The following is an 11,403-nucleotide window of genomic DNA, read 5'->3' as shown; positions in this document are numbered from 1 at the left end:
GTTACTCTCACTGCCAGAAGGGGGAGACAAAAGTTCTGCACTCCAGCTTTAAAGCACCAGAACATTTTCTGTAATTGGACCTTGTGCTTGAATATTTTTGTCAAATTTTGCGTATTCTGTCCAATTTTTCCACCTTTTTTTCTTTTAAATTGGCTCTACATTCATTGATGTACATGTTTGATGTCAATTATATCATCATTCCTAAAGCTCACACAATCGTGAACTTGGTCTGTTGATGCTTCATATTGAATGGAAACATCATCAGACTGGAGTTGCTGTTCACATTGTGATCTGTTATTAGCTTTCATCTACACATTTTTTATATATTTCAATTTGAGGCGAACATTTCGTAGCTGGTAATCAAACCCAAATAATATGCACTCGACAAAATTTCACTAACTGTCGTACACGAAGTTTATCTTTTTATAATAATCCATTGAAATACTGTACATGCTGTATCCGTTTGTCACAGTGCAGGACAGGAGAGCTGTGTGTCCTCAGTTTATTTTGAGTAGCGATGGTGTCAGACACTATAATCACTCCATCTCCAATGTGATCGGAAGGTTGAGTTGTTTGCACACGCAGGAGAACAATGAAGGCATGTGTAATAGTACACACTCTAAGATAAAAACCTAAGAAAAACAGATAATGTCCCGGCACAAAATTACCAGGACATTTTCCGTTAAGTTTACGGACATTTTCTTCCACCCTAAAACAGAAATATCTGTTGATTTACAGTATATCCTCCGTACCGAGCCAAATAGCAGGCCCAACCTTTCCATTCTGGAGGGAAAACAGATGCTAACGCTGCATTTATACTAGGGATGTCCATAATTAACCGTTTAACCGTTAACCGACATTAAGCATTTTAACCGATTAACGCTATCGGTTAAAACGGTTAAAAGAAATGTTAATAATTAACTCAAAAGCCGAGCGGATCAGAGGAGCGGTTCGTCTCTTTAAGGAGAAAAGCTGGTCCACCTTAACAGCCCACCTTAAGAGGCGGAGCCGGAGTTGCAGGATACAGGAAGTCGGCTCCGGTCTCCGGCTCGCTTGATCAGAGCGGAGGAGTTGTAGTTTCATAGCATTTATTCACCGACAAATAAACTGTCCACACACTGCTACACCTACGATCACAGCTAGAACGCCACCAACAAACTCACACTCACCTCCAACACACACACGGTCTGATGGAAACTCACTAAAGTTACGCAGACTACGTGTGGCGGCGGCGAACACGAAGCCGAGCTGCTAACGTAGCACAAACACACACACTGTTTGTTGGACACTCGCTAAAGTTACACCGGACAGACACACAGCTGACAACCTGCTAAACTAAACTAAACTAAATGTGCGGTGGAGACTTTTACTGGGAAAGTGGCTGCATGTCCGCGACACTACACGCAGCATCGGAGCTGCTAAGTTAACGCTCCCGGACGGTGAACTGGAGACTCCCGTCAACCAATATCTGTTGTGCTCCTGCAGCCGGTAAACCGCTGCATGCGAGGCACACATCTTGTCGGTTAACGGTTAATAATCGGTTAACGAGGGTCGGTTATCGGTTAAGAAAATGTTTCAAAATGAGCATCCCTAATTTATACGTTACCCATCGGTCTTTGCGGACCACCTGAGGCTAAAACTGGGGCTAACTCTGCCTGACGCCACTGAAGTCTAAAATATAAGCATTGGTAAAACGTAAATTACAATACCAAACTTGCATTAGTCTCAAAATAAATCAGCAAAATATTCCAGTGTATCTGGTGACGTTAACGGTCGACAACAGCTGATCTAAACAACAAAACAGCTTTCCAACTAAAACGACACCGAGCTAACGGTAAGTCCTGAACATTAATCATTTTGGTTACACATTAATTGTTTATTTTTTACTGCAGAAGTGTGAGAAAGGTTTCTCCAAATCCGAAATTCGGACTAAACTTTGCCACGTGTGTGATGGTCTCTGCCTCTTCCAACTTCGGGGCTAGCTGAGGTTCTTGTTCCCGCAATGCAATGCGTATTTAAAAATAAGGGTACAACTCCTGTGAAAAATTGATACAGAAAATTCCTTCATATTAACACGGTACAGTGGCCCGTATTTTTACGGACTTTTCTTAGAGTGCAAGCTATTTAGCAAATCTGTCCACATCCCAAAGTGATAAAAACAATATAGTAATTTGATCAGCTCTTGGTTACCAACTTTAACTGGTACCCGAGACATCACTTTCTTCTTTTAGAGCCAGTAAAGGTCAGTGCAGATGTTGGTGTTCGTCTGGAAATCTCCCTGATTGTAAACTACAACCTATCCTGTTCTTGTAAAGTCACTCTGTGACTGACTAATTGGTCATTTTAGGCCTCTCACCTCACTAGAATTCATTGTTTTCATGGGTGTTGTTGGGGCTCAGATTGACAATTGGCAGTGTTTATGTTGTGGTTCGTCTGTCCTGCAGCTGTTGTGTTCTGGTGTCGCTGGTCATCAGTCATTTTGTTCCAGTGACTAAGCATCACTGGGTGTCCTTGGCATTGGGTAGTCATTCTTTTGAGTCTGTGATGCCCTGTCTGAACTTTATATGTAATGCATCGGGTTTATATGCACAGTTTGTGAGATATTTCACCTTGTAAAACGTGACTACTTCTTCCGTTTTGCAGATGATATGAGATTAAAAACTGTAGTGATGTTGCTGCTGAGGAGCCAGCAGCAGTCATCCGTTCCTCCACCCCTCCAGATCCAGTCCACCGGAGGGAGAGAGCGACACTCAGCTGCTGCTGTCCGTCTGGGTCCCCGGGTAGCACTCTGCTCCTGGTACACAAAGACGTGACCCACCAGACAGATAGAGGCACAGCATCTGAAGAGTACATTTTTCATCTTAATGTTCAGGGTTGATGCCATTTACCTCGACCCCTTACAGGGGAGAACATTTCCCAGGTATCCCCTCATAATCATAACACCAATTAAGCGTATACCACCAATCATACTCGTAGATGTCATTGGAACTATTTGAACCTAAATACTTCAGACCTGTCTCATAGTGAAATTGAATCATGTTATACTTTTAAACAGAGGGTGATTTACATACAAATTGAATTTATACTCAACTTGACAGCATTTACACTTTTAAATTGATTGAAAAAAAACATTTAATTGATCCTAAAAGCTGTCAGAAAAGGAGCAGTAGCAAGACCTAGTCCCAATAAATCCTGATATTTAAACTTCCCAGTCTAAAGCTGACTTTCACTAAGTGCTTCAACTTAAAAATAATGAACTTATTGCTTTGTGTCACAATCAGAGGTTCTATTGGCCCAAAGCTAACACGGGTGGGAGTAATGGTTGTGTCTAGAAGGTAACCCTCAAGTTGCGAAACTCTTGTGAGATGATTAAAGTTAGTCATTGACCTTGAATGGATGGGGAACTTAAGTCGTTATCTATGCTCTTTTCAAAGCAACCAGACTCCATTAAAAAACAGTAATTTCACAGCATAGATGGACATAACGGCTTAAGTTCCCCGTCATAAAGGGCTGTCTGACGGAGAGGTAAAGTAGTGAAAATATTCTAAATATAGCACAGGAGTAGCTGGTCTACCGCTGCCTCGATCAGTTAGTGTGTTTGTGTTATTGTGTGACTTTGGTGTTTAAAAATGGGTAGTTCTGATTCACCAAATTCACACAAAAACACAAACAAACTCAGCGATAGAGGCAGCTGTAGACCAGCAACTTCCTGTGTTTCTACCGAGGTAAAATTACTGTTTTTGTGAATGGCGAGAGCATAGATGTATATAACGGTGTCATTTCCCCGTCATAAAAGGCTGTCTGACGCCGAGGTAAAGCGGTGAAAATATTCTAAATATAGCGTACACTTAAACTGATATTGATTTTTGTTTTTAGGTTAGTGGTTGACTTCGAATGATTAAGGTTAAGGATACGTCATCAGGCAGCTCTCGCAAGAGTTTTCACACGTTTTCACAACTTAGGGGTTACCTTCTAGACACGACCAGGAATAATGAACACAATATGCTTGTTGTATTGGTGCAAATGATCCCCATCTGTAGATATGCACGTTTTTAATGATACAGCACAATTTTATAATTTATAGCAAACTATTTGGCGGACCCTCTGACAGAGTACCGACCCCACTTTGAGAGTCACTGAATTAAACTATAGCCGCCACTTGACCTCAGCTGTACAGTATGTTATCTAGAAATAGTCCACGATGTATTTTTATATCTCAGATACTTTTATATGCACTGGGATCGTGTGGAACTTGAGTAGCAGTCTGCTCTGCTGCTTTGAAAATTACCTTTTTTTTTCGACAGCCACTTGGTCCTGTGAGAGGTGGAACGGTATTTCTCTGGTCTATTTTATAACATGACGCATATATAGGGATGCATCTAGAGCTATATTGTTTCAAGGTCTATTATTATACAAGAGAGCAAGGTTGAATTTAACAAAGATATAAAACAGTAGATGTGACGTGTTGTAATGACTTGCCATTCTGGGATGGAACCATGCTGTATGACGGCCGTCCTACCTGGGTCCAGTTTTAAACTTCCTGTCATAGGAACCTATGGTGTAAGAGGCATATGTTGTCCTTATAATCCTTGTATTTTTCTACCAATACTGTTTTTTATTCTAAGTAGGGCTGTCAATTCATTAAAATAGTTAATCCTGATTAATCGCACATTTTTTATCTGATCAAAATGAACCTTAAAGGGAGATTTGTCAAGTATTTAATACTCTTATCAACATGGGAGTGGACAAATATGCTGCTTTATGCAAATATAAACATATATATATATATATATATATATATATATATACAAAACAATGACAGATATTGATCCAGAAACCCTCACAGGTACTGCATTTAGCATAAAACAATATGCTCCAATCATAACATGGCAAACTGCAGCCCAACAGGCAACAACAGCTGTCAGTGTGTCAGTGTGCTGACTTGACTATGACTTGCCCCAAACTGCATGTGATTATCATAAAGTGGGCATGTCTGTAAAGGGGAGACTCGTGGGTACCCATAGAACCCATTTACATTCACTGATCTGGAGGTCAGAGGTCAAGGGACCCCTTTGAAAATGGACATTTTGGCTAACATCGGACACCCCAGACAGCGCCATACAACCGGAGGGCTTCTCCGTGCATCGCCTGGACCGCTCGGGGGACGCGACCAGCAAGTCAAAGGGTGGCGGGGTGTACTTTCTAGTGAACAACTCGGGGTGCACCGATGTGGAGGTCATTTCCTACTCCTGTTCACTGGTTCTTGAACACCTCACTATCAAGTGCCGGCCTTTCTACTCACCGAGAGAATTCCCCTCTGTCCTGCTAACCGCCGTCTACATCCCATCCCAAGCCAACGCCGCGGTAGCTCTGGAGGAGCTCCGTGGCGCAATCACCGGCTACGAGAACCAGCACCCGCAGGCCATTTCCATCGTGACGGGGGACTTTAACCACTGCAACCAATCAGTGCTACCGAAATATTACCAGCACGTCAGCTGTTCCACCAGGAGCAACACGACTCTGGATCACTGTTACTCCACCAGGAGCAACACGACTCTGGATCACTGTTACTCCACCAGGAGCAACACGACTCTGGATCACTGTTACTCCACCAGGAGCAACACGACTCTGGATCACTGTTACTCCACCAGGAGCAACACGACTCTGGATCACTGTTACTCCACCAGGAGCAACACGACTCTGGATCACTGTTACTCCACCAGAAAAGGAGTGTACAGGTCTAATTTTCTAATGTCTGTAAAGGGGAGACTCGTGGGTACCCATAGCACCCATTTACATTCACACATCTGGAGGTCAGAGGTCAAGGGACCCCTTTGAAAATGGACATGATAGTTTTTCCTCGCCAGAATTTAGCGTAAGTTTGGAGCGTTATTTAACCTCCTTCATGACCAGCTAGTGTGACATGGTTGGTACCGATGGATTCATCAGGTTTTATAGTTTCATATGATACCAGTATCAGACTTTTCTTCTGCCGTTCTTTTAGACATTTTTCAGACTTTGTTCGGACAAAATCCTACATTAAGCAATATCTTTTATGTACTTTATTGGCATGGAATCAGCTGCATAGCAGCCAAATGTTTGAGGTAATATTAATAACTTAGTTTTTACGTTGCTAAACATTATCTTTGAGCTAAATTAGCCTAGCTAACGTTAAAACAATGTCTGTTCAGCTAACAGATCAATGCTGTTGAACTTGCAAACAGCAACAGAGCGCTGCAGGAATGAGTCCTAAAACACAGAAATGAGTTAGCATGTTGGGACTTCCTGTTCCCTCGTCTGGAAGTCAATGGGTGTTTTAGTTAGATGTCTGAAATAAGGTGTGTTAACACAAAACTGAAGAGATTTTAATGTTTAATTCCACGATATAATATATCAATAAATATCCCACTGGTGAATTTTGAAGCCTTTTTGTGTCTTAAAAAGGCGGTTTGCTAACAAGTGGCTAAATGAGACTACTAAACGTCATCACGCCGACACGTCCTCCTTCACAGCCTCGTCGTGTCTACCCAACGTGGTGTAGTTCGTTTATAGCCTAACGTTAGCTTTTGACTTCTGGAGATTGCATTCACACTTGCTGAATAAAACTTGTAGGTATCATGAACGTTTGTTTGCCACAGAGTTTATTTTCTGCAATAATCCAGAACCCAACGGAACAATCCCGTTGGCTCTTAGTGGAGGGAACCAGGGAGATGATCGCTTCCTGGTTGGACTACAGAAATATGTCATCCTTGGAGCACTCTATAACTTTGACTTAGAACTCAGCTGGTCCGTTGTTTGGTAAAGTTAGCTAGTTCACTAACTTTTTGATGCTTTAGTTGACCCATAAGTAAAAAAATAAATCTCTCATCTACTCAATACTGACATGTGTAAAGTGATGCCAGCCTCTCTGGTCTCTTTAGTCCTTTTGGTGAAGCAGTTTGGTGCTGAACAGCTGACAACCAGTTGCTGCTCATAGGTGACGATTGTAAACATCTACTGTTTTATATCTACTTTATTTAATTGTTATTACCACCGTGAAGCTAAAGTACATCAGCGGTCTCAATGCATCACGTCAGATGTCCTCAATCTTCCAAAGCAAATGTCAAGACGTCTCCGGGTGTCTCATTATTCGTTTACAGGCTTTGTCTGTAATCCGAGGGGCATCGGTGATTTGTCACACTTTATTTTTTTTCACATTACAGTCACCTTTATAGCTATTAGTTTGTGGTGCATAATCATATGTATGTTGGCTTGTTTTGTTATTTTCTGTCTCCTCAGTTTAACGTTGACCTGATTCTTGAGAGCCAGCTCCGGGTCAGCTAACAGATGACCTCAACAGATCTGGCTCTCAGCCCCTCAGCTGGCTTTCTCCTCACTGGCTCATATATCCCTACCCATGGTCAGACCTACTTCCAAACTCCAACCTTTTACCAAAAAAAAACATTTGCCAACGCACCCAACCACACAGAGTGGTGCTAGTTCCCGTGTTTTCCTGTGTTTTCCGTGCCCCACTGCCTTCCTCATGACTGTACCGCTGATGCATTGGCCTCAACAGGTGCTCTTTTCTGAAAGGATCATTTAGGTATATTTAGATTTTGAAACCCGAGAGCGCCGGCGTGTGATTGGCTGCTTGGGCCACATGATAACCTGGGTAGAAATCGCAGCTGTGTGCCGTTGCACAGCGTTTCTCTGGAGGGAAGCTGGGGAGGCTTTGGTGGCTTGTGGGGAGACCTTTAAAACTTTGATATAACCGGTAAGCGGAGATAATAGCACAAATATCCATATTTTCTACGCGTTGCATGGCTTTCCATCTGCTTGGACTTCCGTCATCTGCTGCCGACTGGATCCAGCTGATTGAGAGGGATAAGGAGTGCGAAGGCTTTGCTGCACATTAAAGGAATAACCAAACAATCCAGATCTGCCAGACTGGAGAAGATCAGGCCTACCTTTTTGGATGTACTTGAAATTTCAGCAGGCCATTTTGTTCAACACCTGTCTGACTATTTTGTCCTTCTACCAATCAATTTCATCTCTGGTTATTTCACAGAGATAAAATATATTTTTGATTCAAAGAGAGGGCAATGAAGTGCTAAAAAAGGTACTTAGTGTGCCATCCTATATTTAACCTGCAGCCTCAGAAGGCATTGCTCCACCGTCTCTGCTAAACAGAGTCCAACCAATCAGGCTGCGGCATTAGCTTACATGTCAAATAGCTGAAGCACTGTCGGGGCAGCTGTCGCCAGCCGTCAGCTAGGAGGAGCTGTGTTGTGGCTGTCACACATGTCACCTGTTATAATTGTACTCTCACCTCCCTAATCTTGCAGTTTCTCCTTGTTGTAATTTACTGATTTACACTTGTGAACACATTTTTATTTTTAGGAGCAAATCACAAAGTTGGAGTTTGAGACCCTAGTGGACTGTCAGGAAATACTGCGGGAACCTTTTGCTGGTATGGCACGCACATTGGTTTAACATCAATATGATTGTGTGTTTTTTATTATAGCATGCATTTGCTTTGAATTATTCCTATTTTTGAATCGGGTGACTGGGTTCAACATGACCGGCAGCGTCCTAAAATATCACTGGTGCAGTTGTCCTTTTGATCCTCTTGTCTAAGCCCCAGTTTAGCTGTCTGGAACTGAGCTACTGATACAACATTTAAGTAAAGTAAAACTTCAGAGTTTAAACAATGAATGAATAAATGTTATGTGTTTTTGCGCAGAACCTCTAAAAACCGTCCCAAGATGACGGAAGTTGTGGAGGAATATGAGGAGTATGAGGAGTTTGAGGAGGAGGAGGAGGAGATCCTGGACGAGGTAAGTCGTCTTTTCATAATTGCTTTTCTTTACTTTCATTACTATTCTTGATTATTTTTTCCTATCCAGAGCTGTGATTCCGTAGATTGAGGTGATCTGCAGGCCCTATGAATAGTTAAGTTAGTGACTCCCCTCCCTTCCCCGTCAGTCAGCAGTTCATGGAACCAGTTTGGTGGATCCTGTTTCAGACGGACACCAGTTTTAAGTCCTGGATTGGCCTCATGAATCAGATCTATTTCAAAATGAACAATATTTTACTGGGACATTGTCCGTCTCATCTCTAAAGATGGTCGGCAGCCATACTGTAGGTCGTTAATACGCCATCCTACTGTATATATAATAAACGGAGTCTAGTGCACAAGATAAAGTCTTTGTCTCAGTCTCAGTTTGCAACGCTGTAATGGTTCCCAAATTATGATGGTATGCTTCCTGTTAGGGCTGGGCGATACGGCCAAAATCTTCTATCCCGATATAATTTCATATCTCGATAACGATATATATCATGAATCATGATATAGCGTGTTTTCTGGTAATTAGAGCAGCACAATTAATCTTTTCTTCTTTTTATTGTTTCCTTAAGAAAAAAGATGACAACCTAAACCACAGCAAATAAAATAATATGTATATATAACAGATTGTAACTGTAAATTGAAAAACAAAATATAAAAAACAAAGGAAAGGAAAAAAAGGTAATAATTATAATAAAATAAAAATAGAATAAATTAAATGTTTAAATTTATGAATAAAAATAATAATAGCAATGATAATAATAAATTAATATAAATAAATACATGAATACATTTAAAAATGTTATCAAAGCCGCAATATGGCCTTCAAATCGCAGGATGAGGAGGAAATCACAATATTTATTAAACGTGTGTCAAATTTTAAATTAAATAATATTGTGTTGCTGCAGAGATGTCCCGGCCTACACATCATATTCTACAGACTTCCCTACAGATCCAAACAAAAATCACACCATAATCATTTAAATATGTTTTTTTCATTGAAAATGAGAATAATGATATAAAAAAATTCACTCCGTCTAATATAATTTTTTTTATTGCAATTTAAATATCATTCAAAATAATCGCATTTGGATGTTTGTTTTTTTTCAAAATCATGCAGCCCTACTGTGGTAATTAAATAAATAAATACATAAATAATCTGTATGAAGTAAACTCAAGGGAAAGCCTATTTTTGTACACTCCTGTCTGAATTAAATACTTGATAAATGAAAAATATTTTCTAATGTAATTAAGTAACTTTAAGAAGACTTTAGTTAGTGTGTGCTTTTTATTATCAATTTAGACAACGTATTTGTGTATCACCGTATCTCGATGTATGATTTCATCACGATACGGTTCCATTGAAAGACAATAAATTATTATGTATTATCAATTTACATTATTTTTTTTACCATTTGAAGTTTCTTTGAGCACTTTTTAAAGTGCTTTATAAAATAAATGTATTATTATTATTATTATATTGAACTATCGCCCAGTCCTACTTCCTGTGTAGCATCGCTAGCACAAGATTAGACTACGTAAAATTCAGGAGCATGCCGGTTTCTGGAAGTTAACATTTTGTTTTTAGTTTGAAACTCTCAATCACATTTCGCACCAATCCCCCCCGTCATATTTGTCTCCAGATTATGTGATCAAACCTCGTATCCTCAACATTTCAGGATGTTTTTATGTGTATGAATTCATATTGTTTCTGAAGGTCTCCCTGTCAGTGTCCAATGGAAGAGTGAAAACAGAAGGCTAACAGATTAATCTCATATTTCCTGGTGAAATAGGATTAAAGTTTGCCTTGTATTTGTTCATACTTATGAATAACAATAATAATAACAATGCTGATATCTTATAGGGGAGTCTGAATGATTTTGTTTTTGTCTCTTAGTCATCATCTAACTCCCATATAACGTATCAACTGTTTCAAATAGATTTACCATCTTTGCTGTAAAGATGTAAATCGTTTGGGAGGCGGAACAAATGGATAAAGTCAATACACTCTGATTTCACGATCACTTTCATCTACACTGTGGAGAAAAGCTGCAATTTGTTTGGAGTAAATAGTAAGACGGCTTCTTATTTAATCTACAGAATGGGGAGAAACATAGTGCTGTTCAGCTCATACATGAGAATATCAAGTTAAAAACCTTCACGAGAACTTAGACCTAGTTTGATTATCTAGTTATTAACTTAAAAATGACTTAAAGGGACTCTATGTAAGAATCAGAAATGACTTGTTAACAGTGACACATGTGGCCGTTAAGTCAACATCAGTCAGCGTCCGGTCGCCAAAGAGTACAGAAGCAAAGAGGCGAAACTCCGGTGCTTTTTTGACAACAGCTGCGGTAGCGCTGCCGCCATTGTGGACCGAAAACGCCAATGTACGCCCGTGGATGTATAAAGAGACGTCTTTGAGGTGAATCAACTTCCCAGTAGGAACACTTAAATATCCCTCATTTAAATCATGATGTCCTAAAAGTAGTAAAATGAACTAACAGCTGAATTCAGAGTTATTTTCCTCGGCATAATGAACGTGCATTAGACCCACGGGACCGCACCGCCCTGCACAC

At 40.4% G+C, this 11,403-nt stretch overlaps 1 protein-coding gene across 1 annotated transcript in view; it reads left to right on the top strand.

Moving 5' to 3' along the window:
* The first annotated feature begins 8,305 nt into the window (after window positions 1-8,305).
* The window catches only part of neb (nebulin), a 106,347-nt gene continuing 103,249 nt past the window's right edge, over window positions 8,306-11,403 (top strand). The window contains exons 1-2 of the mRNA XM_074657902.1: window positions 8,306-8,449; window positions 8,723-8,816. Coding sequence (XP_074514003.1) covers window positions 8,745-8,816 — 72 coding nt within the window. The 5' untranslated portion in view covers window positions 8,306-8,449; window positions 8,723-8,744. The remainder of the gene's footprint in view (window positions 8,450-8,722; window positions 8,817-11,403) is intronic.

This window comes from Sebastes fasciatus, chromosome 14, assembly GCF_043250625.1.
Source record: "Sebastes fasciatus isolate fSebFas1 chromosome 14, fSebFas1.pri, whole genome shotgun sequence".
NCBI classification, from domain to species: domain Eukaryota; kingdom Metazoa; phylum Chordata; class Actinopteri; order Perciformes; family Sebastidae; genus Sebastes; species Sebastes fasciatus.
Note: the sequence above shows the minus strand (reverse complement) of the source record. Positions and strands in the feature narration are given on the sequence as shown.